The sequence below is a fragment of the Onychostoma macrolepis genome, chromosome 18, assembly GCF_012432095.1.
Source record: "Onychostoma macrolepis isolate SWU-2019 chromosome 18, ASM1243209v1, whole genome shotgun sequence".
Lineage (NCBI taxonomy): Eukaryota > Metazoa > Chordata > Actinopteri > Cypriniformes > Cyprinidae > Onychostoma > Onychostoma macrolepis.
The window spans coordinates 7,078,057-7,096,750 of record NC_081172.1 but is presented as its reverse complement, the minus strand read 5'-3'; the positions used below and the strand labels follow the sequence as shown (position 1 = coordinate 7,096,750).

The 18,694-nt window shown below is 37.0% G+C and overlaps 1 protein-coding gene across 1 annotated transcript in view; it reads right to left on the bottom strand.

Moving 5' to 3' along the window:
• Window positions 1–18,694, bottom strand: part of mical3a (microtubule associated monooxygenase, calponin and LIM domain containing 3a) — a 74,135-nt gene that overhangs the window by 36,738 nt on the left and 18,703 nt on the right. Inside the window, 17 exon segments of the mRNA XM_058751359.1 lie at window positions 1,343–1,444; window positions 3,434–3,613; window positions 3,704–3,775; window positions 3,854–3,972; window positions 4,120–4,316; window positions 7,049–7,196; window positions 7,587–7,613; window positions 7,758–7,851; window positions 8,157–8,283; window positions 8,817–8,932; window positions 9,340–9,597; window positions 14,531–14,631; window positions 15,099–15,254; window positions 16,163–16,264; window positions 16,441–16,557; window positions 16,992–17,199; window positions 17,348–17,725. Coding sequence (XP_058607342.1) covers window positions 1,343–1,444; window positions 3,434–3,613; window positions 3,704–3,775; window positions 3,854–3,972; window positions 4,120–4,316; window positions 7,049–7,196; window positions 7,587–7,613; window positions 7,758–7,851; window positions 8,157–8,283; window positions 8,817–8,932; window positions 9,340–9,597; window positions 14,531–14,631; window positions 15,099–15,254; window positions 16,163–16,264; window positions 16,441–16,557; window positions 16,992–17,199; window positions 17,348–17,623 — 2,400 coding nt within the window. The 5' untranslated portion in view covers window positions 17,624–17,725.

Here is an 18,694-nt window from a genome sequence, read left to right as displayed (position 1 = left end):
CAAAAATCATTAGTATAATGTATAGTATAGCAAAGTTCCTTGATTATTACGCCAGAATGAGAGTATAGTTCCTAGCAAAATCGGACTAGAAAATCGCAACTTTTCATTTTCCGCCGGTCTTACTACACGATATAACTACAGAAGAGTCAAGTTTTAAATAGGACAAATATCGAAACTCTTTGGTCATTTTTGAACGCGATGCTACTGGTCTAATAGGATTCAATGATCTATGCTAAGCTATGCTAAAAGTGCTATCGCCAGACCCGGAGATCGGCTGAATGGATTCAAAAACGGTAAAACTCAACTTATTAACTCTGGGGGAGTTGGAGAATGAGCCTATTTCCAAAAAAAGTGGAGTGTTCCTTTAAGATATATGAATATGCTTTTAAGTTTTTCTTGCCTCATGGCTTTACATTATCTTAACAAGCAAAGCAATTCAACATTACATCCTTTGGATCTCTGGCAAGCCATTCTTTGTAATCTTCTTTGGTGAGCCAAATATTTTGAAATTTTCATTTCCAGTCATCACGTTTCAGCGGTTTCAGCCTATTTTTGCAATGTTTCACGGTGTGTCTGTGAAACGTTGAGGTACCACCTTAGTAGTTTCGTGTGCGTGTGAACGTCATGGCATCGAACAACACAAAGTACCTCACGTGGGAAACAATTAACGTAACGTATAAATGTGCAACGTAAATCAAGCAAGCTAGTATGCACAAAGTGTTGGCGAAATAACACATTAGCGGACCAGAGGGAATAATATGGAATTTTCAAGGACCTGTATCTATGTTTGTTTATTTTCAAAAACTTTCCAGGGCCTTGAAAATTTTTAATCAGATTCACAAACTTTCGAGGATTTCAAGGACCCATGGGAACCCTGTGTATAAATCTCAATTTCGAAAAATTGACACTTAAGACTGGTTTTGTGGTCCAGGGTCACAATTCATGACACACGTGCAGAATGAATTTCTGTGTAAATCGTTCATAAAACTATCTTTGGGTAGACCAATTTAGTATGGCAAGCAAAACAAGAATCTTTTCAAGCACAATTCATATCTTTTCAACCTCAATTTCTTCTTTTTGAGGTCTTTTGACCTCAATTTTGTTCATGTCAAATTTAAGGCTACTCAAAAAGACAAGAAACTAGCTTTTGAAACAGCAGTAAGACTAAATGAAGAAAAATGGACATGTAAGAAATTTCAACAACACAAGCTTAGTTAAGACCCAGTTAATTTAGTCACAAAGACAATAACAAATATGGATGAGTAGTAAGGTAAGTAGGTACACTCCGAGTGTTAATGGTTGATGGGAATCTGGGAACTTGGGATTGTACTACACTCTTTACCTTCCTCCATGCAGGGACTGGAGCCAGCCGCACTGACTCTTTCAGAGAGGGAGCCGCCGGAGAGGGGGTCAGTATGAGCCCCAGATTGGGCATGGAGTCCCCCTGTAACCAGTCGCACGTACGTGATGGGTGAAGTGACCAATGAAAAGGGAGGAAGTGCCAAATTGGAGTGAGAAAAAGAATGGAAAAGAACAGAAATGAGAAATAAGGATAGGCATGCAGAGAGAAACTGAAAGTAAATGACTGAACTGACTGCAGAAAAAACACCTGCAATGTGCAATGCATAATGCATGAATAAAACTTAAAAATAACAACTATTAAAAACATGTGACCAGGGACTGAGTTTGAAACTAATTCATGCAGGAAGTAGAAGGAAACAGATGAATGAGCAGACATTCAAATGAGTCAGTCCATGCATGAGTCAGACCACAGACACCTGAGAAAAACACTACCGTTTAAAAGCTTGGGGTCAGTAAGATTTTTTATTGTTTTTGAAGTCTTTTATGCTCACCAAGGCAGTAATGATTTAAATGCAGTAAAAGAGAAATATTGTTAAATTTTATTAAAGTGGAAAAAAAATAACTTTTCTATTTTAATATAATTAATGGGATGGCAACACTTAAATTCCAGCAGCCATTAGTTCAGTCTCCAGGAAGCATTTCCTGCTATCATCAGTTGAAAACTGCTCAAGTTGGGCCACTTAATATTTTTGTGAAAACCAAGATACATTTTATTCATAACTCTTATATGAATAGAAAGTTAAAAAGAACAACATTTATTTCAAATAGAAATCCATAGAAACTTTATAAAAGACAGTCCTCATTTTTGATTGATTTATTGCATTCTTTCTGAATAAATGCATTCATTTCTTAAAAACAATCTTACTGACTTCAAGCTTTTGAACGGTAGTATATAGATAACCCTTTACGTTGCATGGCTCCAGTAGATAACAGTGTCAAACACATCAGCCTCACACTGCTGCAGAGCACAAAGTGTTTAGTTCCTATAAAAAGCTCCCAAATCCTTGCCCATGCCAGTCATTCTTGCCGGCTACTCCATTAGAATGGATCACAGCATAAATCTGAATCAATTTTCCTCAATAAACCTAATCATTTCAAACAATCCCAGCATGCTGTGCACTTCAACCTTCAAGTAACAACAATTTAGGACAGGATTCTTCTCGCTTGGTTTAACAAACCTGGACTTTACAACCACATGAGCTTTTATGCTTCCCACATAAATAAATTGCATTGCAAAAGTAATGCTGATTCACAACATGATATTCTAACACCATCCGCCAAAAATCAGTTATCATGTTCATGTAGTATTTTGCCTATTTTCTGGTAAGTAAAGGTTCATTTTTAACTTAAAGCTGCAGTCCTTTACTTTTGGCGGTTAATAAACAGAACTGCGTGCGTCTTGCAGAAGAAAATTGTAGCCGGAGCTACTTCTCTCTGTTTACGTCTATGACAAATCAAGCAGGTACCGGGGGTTACTCCGCAGCGGTATCTACCCAAACCAGTCTAAAATAGTCCCAATATAAACACTTATTATAGGTGTAACGTAGTGATTCAGGACAAGCCAAAAACACAGTCTGGAAAATGGATTCATGGTGTACTCGCTGCTTATTGTATAAATTTAGTACATTTTGAACACAAAAAAAGTTACGGACTGCAACTTTATGTTTAAAATGAAATAGTTTTTACAGATTGAAGGGATAATGTACAGTCTAACGGTACTGCTAACTAAAACTTAAAAAAAAAAAAGTACTAAAATTACAGAAGTAAAAATAAAGTAAAAATAGAAGAACTAATAAAAATGACAACACAAAATTAAACTAAAATGAAAACTGAACTCAAAATATTAATAAATACTATAATAGCATGTAAATAATAACAAAGTAGCACTGGTACAGTCAGCCAGACATTTCTGCAGAACAACAAACATTGTGTTGCAAATTTTGCTCCAAAAAAGCAGTTTAGCTGTTGCTGAAGATGATGCTTTATTACACTTAATATTTTAAGAATTCACAAATGAAAGTCCATAGTCATTTAAGGCAGCTACTGTGCAAAAACACAAAATCTAACCCACCTGTCGTTTGAGACCGGTGGACTGCGTCGGGGCGTTCTCCTCAAACTTCGCTAACAGCTGTGTGGCCATCGACTTCACTTTGTTGTTGTTGTTGGCTGCTGCAGCCGAATCAATTTTACGTTCTGCTAGAGCTGTAGCTATAGAGGGCCTGTCGTCTCGATTAACCCTCTGCAACTCTTCCTGTGATGTTGGAGAACAGGAATGAAAGGATTTAGACAAGTACATACAACAATGTTGCACATCCATTGACCCAGCAAGATATGGTCTTACATCCTCTGATTGTCCAGCCTGGCTGGTCTTTCGTCTTTTCCCCAGTCCATCCAGTTCCTTTTCTTTTTTATCCTACACAGGATTTGAGAGGAAAAGTTGAGATCACAAGAATCAATAATTTTGCAGTATCAGAAAGAGATACTTGACTACCTTGGGGTTTCGTTTGCGGGAGATAGCGATGCTTTGACCCAGTTTACTGAAGAACGAGATGGGTGATTTAGTGCTGGCAATCAACGCAGCCTTCTCCTCAGGGCTCAGATTGTGGTTTTCTGAAACACAAAAATATGAATAATAATTACTAAAAATCAATGAATGAACTGCATGCTAAGAGACAGCATAAACACTCCTAATGCCTTGACATTCCTTTTTGGTTTTGCAAGTTTCTCTGGATGCATTATTGTAGATCTACAACTTACCACCAGGTGGCACAGTGTCCTTGAACATCTCGTAGAACTGGCTGAGGTACATCACCATGGAGAGCTTGTCAGGCTCCACCACAACAGACATCTCCTTCCCAGTCATGATGGGAGAAATCCCAAACTCTTTTTCAGCCACGTCAAACCCCAACTGGTTGTTCTTCTCCATGTGTTTCTCATCCAGGGAGTCAAAGTCACTGCAGTTATAAGACATCGCCACATGAGACATCTCCATATCCCATAATCATGTTATTTAGCAAGTTAGACACCAGATAACACACATGCATCAATGATACTGTAAAAAGAGCATGATTTAGAAAGTAGTTTAATACATCTTTAAATCATAAATGTCACAAGAACATCTGCTGAACATAATTTTCAAGGGCCGTTCACACTGACAACTACATTCAAGTTGTTTTGTTTGGTTGTTAGCAGCAGTTATTACTCGGTTGCTGCATACAACTGCATAAGGTTGTGGATCACACAAGCTTCACTGTCTGGACTCCAACTGCTGGTCGCCGCATTGCATTAAACTTTAAAGTTGAATTTTGCTGCATTCCCAAGTTAGTCTGTGTTGCTCATATTGTGTCAAACTGGCAACCGTCATTAAAGGCTGCTTCATTGATGCAAATCTGTTAGTGTAAATCTGTTTCAGCATCAAAAAGAACACATTTTAGCAAAGAACTACTACTTGGTTTAAAAATGATCTATTTGAAAATATCCACATCATAGTGACTATCATTCAACGTTTCAGGTAAGTTTTTCTTTTTTTTTTTTTTAAAGAAATTAATACTTTTATTCAGCAAGGACATTAAATTGATCAAAAGTGACAGTAAAGAATGTTGCATAATGTTACAAAATATTTCCATTTCAAATGTTATCATGAACTATACATACAGTAGTCAACATTTGAAGTGAATCAAAAAAGTTCAAAGTTGTCCTAAGACCAGAACGGGTATTGTTTTAGTTTTAGGACAACTTTGATGTTTTTTTTTTTAATGTTTTAACGCCATATTAGCAACAATGGCTATATTAATGGCAACATTAACGGCATCATTTCAATACATCATTTACAATAATATAACATTTTCTGAATAAGCAATCACTATACAAAAACATACAAGTAACAACAAAAGTACTGATAAAAATCATATAGAATTTATTCAATGATAAAAATTCTAAAATTCTTCCGGTAGAGACCTTTTTAAAAATGTTTTTAGTACTTGAATAAAAACGTCTAATATCATTTAAAACATTGGACACTATTAAAAATTTTTACACTCAAAATATTCTTACACAAATCACAAACTTTATATAGTATATTGCACACATTATATATAATATATAGTGGTTCTCACATAAATATTAAGCAGAAAAACTATCAACAACGATAACTATAAGAAATGTTTCTTGAACACTGAATCAGCTGAAGGATCATGTGACACTGAAGACTGGAGTAACGGCTGCTTAAAATTTTACTTACCAATTGTGTCAATTCACACAATCTATTTTATATCCATTATCAGAAATATATATTCCTATAGTATGTATATAAAACTGAACTAACACACAGCATAAGGACTACTGCATCTGGATTGAGCTACTGAAGAAGGCAATTATCAGCGTGTGGTATCTTCCTCAGAGACCTCCACTAATGCTGCCTTACAAACACAGACGCAGACTAGTTTAGCTGACTATAACAAACAACTCATGAGCAAAAGCTTTTAAAGGTCACTCAGCGTCTGCTCTAATGGACAGTTATGATAATGCTAATGTGCATCTCAAAAGCTAATGAGGCTTTCAGCTTTTCTACGTAACTGAGCCGAGTAAAAATAACTGCAGCACGAGTTCCTGGCCTCTTGCAAAAGAGAAACTTACCCAGCTGTACTGTTATTATAGTGTGCTGTACTCAACAGATGAGTAAGCCAAGTAAATAAACACTACATGGTAAACAAAGCTATAAATATGTTATCAAAAGTAATGAGGTGAGGACAAATTAACTACCACAGCTGAAGAAACACTTAATATTAGCAATGACATTATCACTTGAAGGCACACTCTTAAGTTTTTGCTGACTCTTATTCCACAGCTTAAAGGGACAGTTCACACAAAAATGAAAATTCTGACATAATTGACTAATTCTCAAGTTGTTCCAAATCTGCATGAGTTTCTATCTTCGGTTGAATATAAAAGAAAGTGTTTTGATGAATGCGAGTAACCAAGCTGTTGTTGGTCCCAATTGACTTCCATAGTAGGGGGGGGAAAAAATACTATGGCCATCAATGAGGACCAGAAACTGTTTGATTACCCACATTCCTCAAAATTATTTTGTGTTCAACAGATTAAAGTAAATCCTGAAAGTTTGGAATAACATGAGGGTTAGTAAATGACAGAATTTTCATTTTTAGGTGCTTTCAATAAAGCTGTTAAATCTTTGACTCGTCTGATCTTCTGTTTTGTATCTAGTTTTCTGTCTTCTATTACAGAATAAATGTTATAAATGTCACTTCTGATCAAGTCAATGTGTTCTTGCTGAATAAAAGTGTAAAAAATCTTGCTGACCCCAAACTTTTGAACAGAAGTGCAAAGGTATTTATTATAAAATTATTTTTGTCTAAATGGAATGATGGAAACACTACAGTACAGAGTGCATCTATTATGATTATAGTCCAAAGCTCATAATCATACACCAAAACTCTCTAAAATGTCAAACATTTTTCTTTTTAACTTTGCTTCATCTTCTGTCTACTCACACTGCGGGGGCATATGACTTACACATCCTTTCTGATTCAAGTTTTGTTATTCTTTGCATGAACTGAATCTCTGATTCTCTGCGGCAGCGTTTGTGCTCCAGTCCTGCATCTGTAAATATAGCACCGTAATAACACAGGGCTTTTGCTGGGATCAGCATGTGGCATACTGCACTTACATGAGGTCTGGTCTGTATCGGTGGATGAGCGCGCACAGGGCCAAGCCGCTCTTCCAGGACATGGTGAGATCGGACACGCTGACACCTCTGTATCCCTCCGTCTGCCTTTGACACCAGTTCAGCAGCTTACTGGAGCGCACGATGGACTCTGATTGGGGGGGGGGGGGGAGAAGCAAAGTCAAGTGGTGCCTAAGCAAGAATGTGCATATTCAGTAATGGAATGCGCCAACATCCAATCGGATCGGAGTTAGTCACATGACCAGAGCAGCGTCTGAAGAACTTTCATGGTGCATTTCATTCCTTTTTTTGAGAGGTTATGAAACATTCAAGACATCGACGGCATTGATAATAGTTCTCAGTTTGTGTAAATCCACAAATATTTGTTAGTGCATAGTTGCATTTAATTCTAAAGCGCTCAAAGACAACTTTCCATTCCATGTCAGTTACACTTCTCATACAATAAACTGCACAAAGCTTGTTGAAACGTAGAAGTCTGTAGAACATCATGCAATCGAATTAGAGTCGCCCACAAAATTACCTTGCAATTGCTTCTCAAGCAGAATTTCTAGGATGAAAATAAATCAAATTATACACATTCACATTTGAGACTATACAATGTATAGAAAGGGGGAAAGACTAAATAAATATATGGAAAATTAATGTATCCACAGCTGATGTGCAATTATAATGTGATACTAAATCTACCAACCATTTCTTGTGAGTTTAGGAGTTGAAGAGTTCACCACATTCTCCATGTCGACACGCAAATCTCTGGTTTCTCCGGTGTCTAACAGATGCCGTACCTGCAGACAATTATATTGTAAAGCCAATATCACCAATATCTAAAAAGCATGCAGAAGGCAGATAAAATGCCAATATGTGCATAAAGTGACAGCAAATTAAATGTGCACAAAATTAATGATCTTATTTACTCAAAAGCCGTATAATAGAGAGAGAGATTTGCTCTGTTATTGTATTGTTATAATTATTTTGTATTATATTGTATTGTCTGTTATAAGTGTTATTAAATTACTCAAATATTTAGCAAAAATATTTAGACAAAACTTGCAGCTGGGTTTTCTGACCGGTCAGATGTGCATAACCCCACCTGGTTGGGTCTCACTTGGTGAAGGCTGATGTTGGGGTACCGTGTAGTTGGGTCCACGCTGTACTGGCTAAAGTTCTTGCTAACATTCTCAGGTGTCGTCTGAGGCAGCAGTCGATAGATACTTTCCCTGAAACCCAAAGGAGCCGTGCTTGTTTTCAAACCCAAATTCCCTTCATTTTGGCGTTCTTCCCTTTAGTGATATCTCAAGATGAGACCCTAGAGACCCTTTTGCTTCCCGCAAACACGCTGCTTATTGCATACAAGCTGAAAAGTGCTTTACCACTGTAAATTACCCTGCAGTATGCAGCAAAATAACAGTGCAGGAAGAAAAGAGAACCACAGTAAATGACGGCCTGCAGGGACTTGAGCTGTTTACTGCTCAGTTTGAAGACACAATCACTGTCAACCTCATCATAAGTTCTGTATCACTCTAGATGTGTTTGGTATAACATCGGTATTACTCGTATTATTTTTACAGTATGCCAAAAGTTTAAATATTCAGACGTAAATCAAAATAATTGGACATATGATAATGGAAATAAATGCAATCACATGTGAAAACAACCACCATGTTTTTGAAAGCCTTATTATTGCATACTGTATCTTAAGCTCTATTTTTAAAAACAAACAACATTCCATTCTGTACATAGCATGTCTTACCTTTCAGCCAGCACCTCCAAAGGGGAGCTTCCATGAGCCCAACTCCGCACCATCCACGCTGCATCCATGCCGGCCAAGAAGCCTCTTGCTATTCCAGTACCCATCGGCCAGAATGGCTACACACACACACACAAAAAGACACATATTCATCAGTCAACGTGTTCCTCATACAGAAGGAGTGAGAATAAACAGCTGTACACTTCATATTAGAAATCAGTCACCTTCTGTTTGGAAGATGGAGGAAAAACTGCCCTTACAGTTGCGGTCTAGCTAGTGTAACTGAGTGCTTAATGCTTTCATTACCACAGCTTCTGAAGTGGTGGTTTCAGATTTATGTGAGAAAATGTATTTTCAGATGTTGAAATTTGTCAAAGGAAGACGTTGGAGAAGAGCAAAAGCCAATTTTGTGGAACTTCATGGAAAAACACCATCTGGTTCTATTAAAGTAGGCTTTAACAAATAACAAACTCCCTTTCATGAACATCAGTCTTATTTCCCTCCTCCACATTGGTTTTCCACTCACCTCTAGAAGACTGTCCCCCACCAGGGCTACTAGCAGCTTATGGCCGTTGCGCTGGCGGACGAGTGCTGCGTTCTCTGAGGCATACATACAGGTGAAGTCAAACATGGCGACGTCAGGTTGGCCGTAATGGTTGATGGCAAAGTCCAGCTTAGGAAGCTGATGGTTGGTAGAGAAATCTGCTGCTTCTCTGGCGTAGGACAGCAGAGCCTTCTGGTCAACATTGGCCCTGGAGAGCAGCATTTCTGTGTCGGCATAGTCCTGTACAAGAGCGGAAAAAAAAAATTAGATAAATAATACAGGTATAAACGCAATAAAAAACTCATGATGATTCAATCGAGCAATCATAATTTTCTTGTTTAAATTTGAAATAAATAACATTTAATTTAATTTTATATAATATTTTTCTACGATTTTGTATATATTGTATTTTACATTGTATATGTCAAGTCATACTCATATATACACGCACATATACACTAGGGGTAAAAAAAAAAAAAAAATTGATTCTCTGATGCATCGCTATTCGTGATTCTCTCTTCAACGATTCTTGTTCTGAGCTTGTTTTTTTTTTCTCTCTCTCGCATATGGTATGTGTGCACGCTAGAGATGCGGCGGGCTTTCATTGCACAGAATTTGCGCTGTGAGACACGTGCACATTGCTTGACAGTGTATGCTTCCACCCGCCGTGTTTTAACTTTAGACATGCTTTCATTTCTGCTGTTTGGAATGCAGTACTACTAGATGCACAAAACTCGCGCACTGACAGACTTTCACGTGCGCTTTGTGTTTGTTTGTCCTGAAGCTCGATTGTGCCTACGGTTAAGTACACTTTCATTTTCGAATACTTTTATACGAAATTGATGTACACACAGTTATGTTTTCAGAGCAGGACAAAACATCTGATATATCAAAATAGATCTCTGCATTAGACTGAATGCAGCCTGTTAAAGCTGCCACTGTCTATGATCTCATCAGTAATAATCAAACGCAATAATGCTGAGAAAAAAAAAGAAAAACCCATAACTATTGTCTGTAAACTTTCGGATACTTAAAGAACACTTATTTTAAATAAGTATTTGTTTTAAAAACTAACCTGCTTGTATAATAAAAAAAAAAAAAAATTTGCACAAAATAAATTTGATATAAAATTTATATGAAAATGTAGCCATGTGCAGTAATATTGAAAACTGAGAATGTGACTTGATATTGAGTTGATAATGATAATCGTAATTGAATTGTATCGTGAAACCAGTAAAGATTCACACCCCTATTTTTAAGATGGCAGTACTGACACACAGAAATTCCATAAACAAAAAGTATAGAAACTGCAATTTTGGTTAAAATGTAAAGTTGTAAAGATGTATTTGCACAGCAGAAGAATTCATTGGGGAAAATATGTAGATCTAGAATCGTTTTGGAATGGAATCGTGACTCCCAGAATCGGATCACATCGGATCGTGAAGTGCCTGAAGATTCCCACCTAATACACACACACACACGTCTGTATGTGTGTGTGTATATATGTATGTGTATATATGTATATGTATGTATATATGTATATGTATGTGTATATATGTGTGTGTATATATGTATATGTGTGTGTATATATGTATATATATATATATATATATATATATATATATATATATATATATATATATATATATATATATATATATATATATATATATATATATATATATATATATATATACATATATATACACATATATATACACATATATATACACATATACACACAGCTATGAAGCCGGTTTGCTTCAGGAAAATTTATTTTAAGAAGCTTCCCAATGGAAATCGGCAAGTCATTTCTGTCTCTACGTTACATGGTCGCGCTCTCTGTATCGCGCGCACAGCGGAGTTCCGCCCCGGTTCGCACACACACACACACACACGCGCACACACACAAACGTAAGCGCACACACACAAGTGAGCACACTCCCACTCCTATTTGTAAATATTAAGCCGCAAAACGTCTATTTAAATATGACTTCTGTGTGTCTCTGTGTTAATGTATGGCGCAGACGCACGGGTTTGTTCACTACTCATACAGAAGACCGCGTGACGCTTGCTGCGATATTAACGTCTGTCGTCTCACTAAATGAGGACATAAATACATGAACAACATCTCCAGAACTGCTCTGAGAGTCACTTCATGAGCATTCGAGCGTTTCATTTGAGAAAGACTGTCCTCACGGCAACCCGTCAAAATAAAAGTTCGGTTTCACTTGAAGACATTGGGCAGAACGTAATAGGCTACTACTACTAAAACTATTAAAATCTTATCTTTAAAGAATAATCATACAATGTCTTCAATGTTATTATCAATATTAAATTCTTGATGACTGCTAGTTGTTTACTACTAGTAGTGAACTTATTCTGATCTACTTGGCAGAATTCAAATGAGCCATTTTAATCTAGATTAATTCCAAGATTACAGTGAGATTAATCTAGATATATATATATATATATATATATATATATACATATATATATACATATATATACACATATATATATATATATATATATATATAATATACACACACACACACACACATATACATATATATATACACACACATACATACATATAGACATTAGTGCTGTCAATCGATTAAAAATTGAATCGCTTTAAATCACAGTCATGGACTGTGATTAATCATGATTAATCACACATCTAAAATATTAGGATTTACCTGTAAATGTGTTGAAAAAGAAATGCATGACAAACTAGTTTAAGGAAAGTTTTTTTATCATTATTCTTTTGCTTTTATTCAGCCATTATCAGCCTTTAAACTGGCAATAAAACGTTCACCAAGCCACATCGCTTCAATCCCAGTATACATTTAGCCAACTATTATCAAAAGTATTTCTAAATAAATACAACAAAACATTTTCTTGTGACCTTACGTGAAGTATTATGACAAAATGCATTATGAAGAAGAATTGGACCTGTTCTGCAGCTGCATCAGAGCTAATATTAGCATCATGCTACATAAGACAATTTATGAGATTAATAGTACACTTTTACTCAGAACTCACTTCAAACCACCATCGAGTGTTTGTAATAACTTCCTTTTACGATCACATGTGGAATTTGGTCGTTTACTGTTGTTAAAATATGCTATTTATAGCCTTTTATATTGCTGCACAAATTAGCATTTCAGATGTACACATTCATCTAAAAAAAATCACATACAGACCATATCCTATCGTAATCGTGTGTTTATTATCTTATATAATCTATAGTGGCTGTTGTCATGTTTATTTCTGCTGAAACTCACGTTGTTTGTGATGTTACAACCGCCTCCGTTCTTAAGTTGCCAGGGATACATTTCAAGTATAATACACATTAGTAAAAGGATCTATTTTAATTATTATTTGTCTACACTTTGTGCGGCCGCAGTACATTATAAAAGTAGCCCAAAAAAACCGCAGACCACGGCTCTGTAATCTTTCCCGCGACTGTATTTTCAAAATAGCCCACTTGTGTCGTTACCCTGGTAACACTGGTGCTGTCCCCTCATCATACAATGATAGATAACCTTCCGCGCTGAGATGACGGGAAGAAGTTGGGGTCAAACCTTATCAAGCGATTAATCTGCGTTAAAAAAATACGTTGACACCCCTAAAATATTATATTATATATATATATATATATACACACACACACACACACACACACACACACACACACATACATACATTTATGAGTATGACTTGCCACAATAAATAAATATATACATTTTTTTTTTCCATTTCATAAATATTGTATTTTTATAAACAATAAAATATACTATGACCAGTATTAATGTTTGTGGCATCTTTTTGATAAGACAGAATTTAACAGAAATAGTCAAACTAATTTTTGGCACTGAGGAAAATATAATTATTAAAAAAACTTTTAAAGGCGGTTATAATATTTTAAATCTACGCTCAAAGTTTTCCGCTACTGAAGAGCACCACGAGGCATATAATTCAGTCCTGAGTGGCTGTGGGTGTGGTAATGGGATATTTTAGAGGCCTTTTCCTCTCTGATTCATGTTGCTACGAGCGAGCAGTGTTTGTTTCTCCTAACAGTCAGGCACTTTAAAACAGATGAGGACTCTCAACGCTGACACTCATTTAAAATGGCTTTATTCTGAGCACCATTACAGTTAAGCCATAATCCTGCATATTAAACACGAGTGTTTTGTCCAGTGGGATTCTGTAATTTATCTTGAAAAATGCAAAGCATCCCTTTCTCACAACCTGTCGGGCTACATTAATTGGTATCATTACTGTGGCATCATTATATCAGTTGTATTGTGTAAGAGTTTGTGTGTGAGTGTGAGAGAGAGGGCTGGGATTGAGGCTCCCTGTTAATGATTCAACAAACTTGGCAGCACTGGGAACAGAGCAGAAGAGCTCATTGTGAATAAAAGGGAACAGACTGTCCACACCAAGTAATGATTATTTACACTCCTAAAGACATAATTAAACCTAGAACCTTCAGAAATGAATTCTATGTTGATTTTGTGTTCAAGAAACTTTTCTTCTTATTATCAATGTTGAAAACAGTTGTGGAAAACGTGCTAGATTTTTTCTGAGGATTCTTTGATAAATCTTTTGCAACATTATAAATGCCTTTACTGTAACTTTTGATAAATGTAAATGCATCCTTGCTGAATAAAACGTAATTTCTTTAAAAAAAAAATGTATAATGTAACTCATATCAAACCTTTGAACAGTAGTAAATAATCATTAGCAGTTCTGGCTACGTTACTTTGGCAAGCAACACCCAAAAGACACCTTAAACCAGATGTTTCTGCTGGTTTTAGATGGTTTAAGATCTTCTCCCAGCCTCACCAAGCTTGTGTGTATCTGGTTTAGCTAGTTGGTCAGTTGACTTCCCTGCCTGACCAGATTAAAAGTGTCAAAATCCATCTAAAACAGAAAAACTGGGCCAGCTAAATCAAGCTTCAGTTGTTCAAGCTTGTTTTTTTCAGTTTAAGTTTGTATTGCATTTCAAATCATCTGCCTTGAGCAGAGGTGTGCTAGTGCTTTTCTAAAGGACAGAGAAAGACAAACAGGAAGAGAAAGAGATAAAGAAGGAGGGGGGAAGTGAGAATAAAAGTGTGGAGATTAGTTAGAAAACTGGCGCTAGTCAAACTCTTTGATCACTCACATGTAGAATGACACCCTTCTCCAGCAGGCTCTGCTTTTTGGCAGTCATCACAAAGTAGTGTGTGTCATCCTTATAGTAGACAATGTTTTCCAGGTCAATTCCTGTGGAGGCAAACCAAAAGAGAAAAAGACTAAATGAGTGAGAGGGAGGAAGAGATTGAAGGGGAGATGTGACAGACAGCATGTCAAGGGGGGAAAAATAGGGGGACAGAGATAGAAAGAGGAAGTTGTTTGTATTCATTCACAGATGTAATTAGGTTCCATCTGTGCGGCGGATAATGTGCCCACTCCCTCCATCAACAGGACAGAGAGAGAGAGAGAGAGAGACAGAGAGGAATAACAGTGATTATACAACTCAGAAAACAGCAACAAAAACTGCCAACTCAGCACAAAGCACAGGGACAGCTCTTCAATACGAGATTCTTCAAGTATTTGTTTCCTACACTGCTGGATCTTCTAGAAGTACCACAAAAAGATTCTCTAAAAATATAACAAGAGTTCTTCTGTTAGCTATGAGCTGTAGTTGTTATTGTTCTGACAGATATATTCAATACGACTGCTTATTGTACCTGTGGCTTCTCTAAGGTCCTGGAAGAACTTTTGATTGAAGATGAAGGCTACTCCACTGATCTCCTCCACCTTTGCTTCTGCAGTTGTGTTGCGGTTAATGAAGTTAGCTGTGATAGCAATAGCCAATTTGCCCCTAAACTCCTTCCTCCTGAACCCTGGAGAGACAGAACAAACATTCATAAGAATGAACGCCAAAATGTTTATGCAGATCGACAACAGATCAGTCAGATTTCCAATGACTAAAAACTAGATTTTTTACATATTTGAAGAAAATGTGAGTGGTGTTGCCCATGCAAAATCCCAACACGTTACTAGGTGACATTTTCAGTATTTTGAATGTGTTGCTATGCAGTTGTTTGGGTGTTTTAGTCAAAAGACACCCTTTGCATATCTAGCAACCAGAAAATCATTGATTAGATTTGAGTGTCATCTTCAAATGTTTTATTCAGCAGTCAAGGGCACATTAAACTGATCAAAAGTGACGGCAAAGAATTTTACACTGTTACAAAGTATAGTTATACTGTATATAAAAGCATTTGAACATTCCTCAAAGAATCTTGTAAAATATCTAATCTTGAAAATATATCTAATGCACTAAATCCACATAAGAATGATTTCTGAAGGATCATGTAATACTGAAGACTGGAGTAATGGATCCTGAAAATTCAGCTGTGCACAGAAATAAATTACATTACATTAAAAAAAAATAAGAAAACAGTTATTTTAAATTGTAGTAATATAACACAATTTTACCCATTTTAATCAAATAAATGCTGCCTTGTATGCATAAGAGACTTCTTCCAACAAACATCTGAACGTTAGTGCAAGTCTACAAGATTTTTCACCCAGTTTATTCAGTTAGTCAAGTATAAGCACACTTCTCTTAAATAAGCAGCATGATTTGAGATATCATTCATGTCTGCAGGACAAGTTACACACTGAGGTTTGTTCAAATCCCTAAGCAAGCACCACTAATTATTTTTGTTCCTGTCTAGACAAGAACTAAAGATTCAAAGAGAGGACAATCTCAATTATGATTTTATATGAAGTGCCATATTCTTACCTGACAGCGTGTTTCTCCTCCCATCAGCCCCAATTATGACGTCGAACTCTAGCTCATTGACTGGATGTGTTCTGGGGTGGACCTCGGCTCTCCACCCAATTCCTGGAAAAACCAACAGCATGTTCAGTGATGACAGACAAGTTCTTTCTCCGCAAGACTTGGTATCCGCTCAGGATATGCCTAGGCTCTTTAGAACGACTGGCATTTATGTGGAATAGAAACAAACGAATGGAACTGCTGAACTTTAGCATGGAGAGGACATGAGAAAGTGATCTTACTCTCATTCTCTTGGTCTTCTGGTGGCTCAATGAGGCCTTTGAACTCCACGTTGACGTGAATCTCGATGCCAAGGAGAAGAGCTACCTTCAAGAGCATCAGCTGCAACTGACGAATACCTGCAGTAAGAGATTACAAAAACCACATCTGAGACTCCATTTACACATGCCATGGTATTAAAATCTGACTCAAAATGTGGACAAGACATTCTGGAGGTTCCTCTGATTAGATACATCACTTCCACAAGTTCAATTTATTTTCTTGCTGGCAAAGTTAAAAGACCATGTTTTGGCAGGTTTTCCCTAACACATCCCACAATGATTATGTGAGTAGGCAGCTATTCAATGTCTGGGATGAATCAGTATGTATTAGTATTTACACTACACTTGCTGGGAGTCCTTGAACACCTCGGAAGGTGGTCTGAGTAACTGAAAGTCTCCAATGTGTGTCGTAACCCATCTACACTTAATGCTGTCCTCTATGTCATGTGTAATGTCTGCACTGTCAAAGTTCATTTCTCTCTAAAAGAAAAATAGTTTGATATACTACTTACTGATATGGTCGATGGCTCCAGCACAAAACTTGCCGTAGAACTTCTTGGCTCCAAGACCCCTCAGATCCTGAATAGTGAAAGGCCAAAGATGGAGCACATTGTTTCGGGAGAATGCATCCCTCTTCTCCAACAAAACCACCTTGGCTCCAAGGAAGCCCAGCTCTATGGCTGTACGCAAACCACATGGTCCAGCTCCAATGATCAGACACTGAGAAACACAATTCATAAGGAGTAAAAACCAAATCATCAAGCCACAAAAAATCCATAAACAATCTATTTTAAGCAATACCAGAACATTGCAAGTTTGAGAACTAATAACCAAAACACTCTCTTTCACCCCAGGGAAACTTTCATACTTTGGTGTTGGCACAGGCCCTTCCTTTTTTGTATTCTTTGTGGCTGGCGCGCTTGTCTAACTTGGCCCAGAGAGCTTTGGCTTTCCAGTAGTTGAGCTTGGACTTGAGTTTGTGGTAGAACACACGGTATTCATTGGGCTTGAGTTCCAGGAAGTCACAAAGCTCTTGAAAAGCCTTGAGAGTGCCTTTGCAGGTGGTGGCCTGGACGAAGCGGTCAAAGAGCACGTGGGACTGATTCACCCCTTCTCCCACCGCACTAACGCCTCCATCTCCCATGGTCCCTTGACCCGACGAGTGGGGATTATGGGACAGGCCCCGTCCAGCTTACTCAGAGTCTCTCTGTTTGCGATTCAACTTCCGCCATAGGTCATTTTCACCCTGAATGAAGAAAAAAAAAAAAAAAGACTTATCAAATATTTTATATTTACATTGTGGCACATGTAGAAATGCACAAAACTATGTAGATGTAAAAAATAATTGTTTATTCAATATTTTGGTTCATTTTGAAAAAGTGTTGTTAATTATCAATGAGAGCACATCACTTTTTTTAAACCATTTCAGACAACTGTACGTAAAAATTTGAGCCCGAACGACATGGGTTTTTGGGGGCCGATATTAGGGAGTTAAAAAAGGCCGATATCAATATATCAGCTGATATTCGTTGTGTCTATTATAGTACAGTACCAGTCAAAATTTAGACACTTGCCCATTCGTGTCCAAACTTTTCACTGGTACTATATAGAATACAGAATATATATATACATAAACATTTTTTTCAATGATCACTCAAATGTGGTGATCAAACACTTATAATGACGTGACAAAGATATGTAATGATGGCAGAGCATTTAACAATAAATTTTATTATCTAAAACGAGTCTGACATCAGTGCACTGAACAGTAAAGTTGAAGTTTATTCAACTTTATTTCAATTAAATTCCATTCAACTTTATTCCATTTAAGTTTATTTCACTTCGGAACATTCATTCACGGATTTGCGCTACTGTCTTCACACAAACAAAACTTACTAGAGAAGTGTGACATAATATACATCTGTAAATAAATACAATTTAAATTCAAGTCTCGCGCACTTTAATGCCCTTTGAATGTAACTGAGTGTAACATTCCCTTCGAACTGGAATCATGGCAGAATATCATGTAAAGTCCCCTTCGCAGGGCACTTACAGTCGAATAAGACAATGCTTGAAGGCTGCTGCCTGAACAAGAGACCTCCTTACTGAAGTGAAAGTGTTGGCTGGTGTCACTATCTCACGAACGTGACGGCAGATCTCCACCAAATTCGGGGGATCCCTTCAGCTCAAGGAGCCCTCTCAAATGCCACCCTCC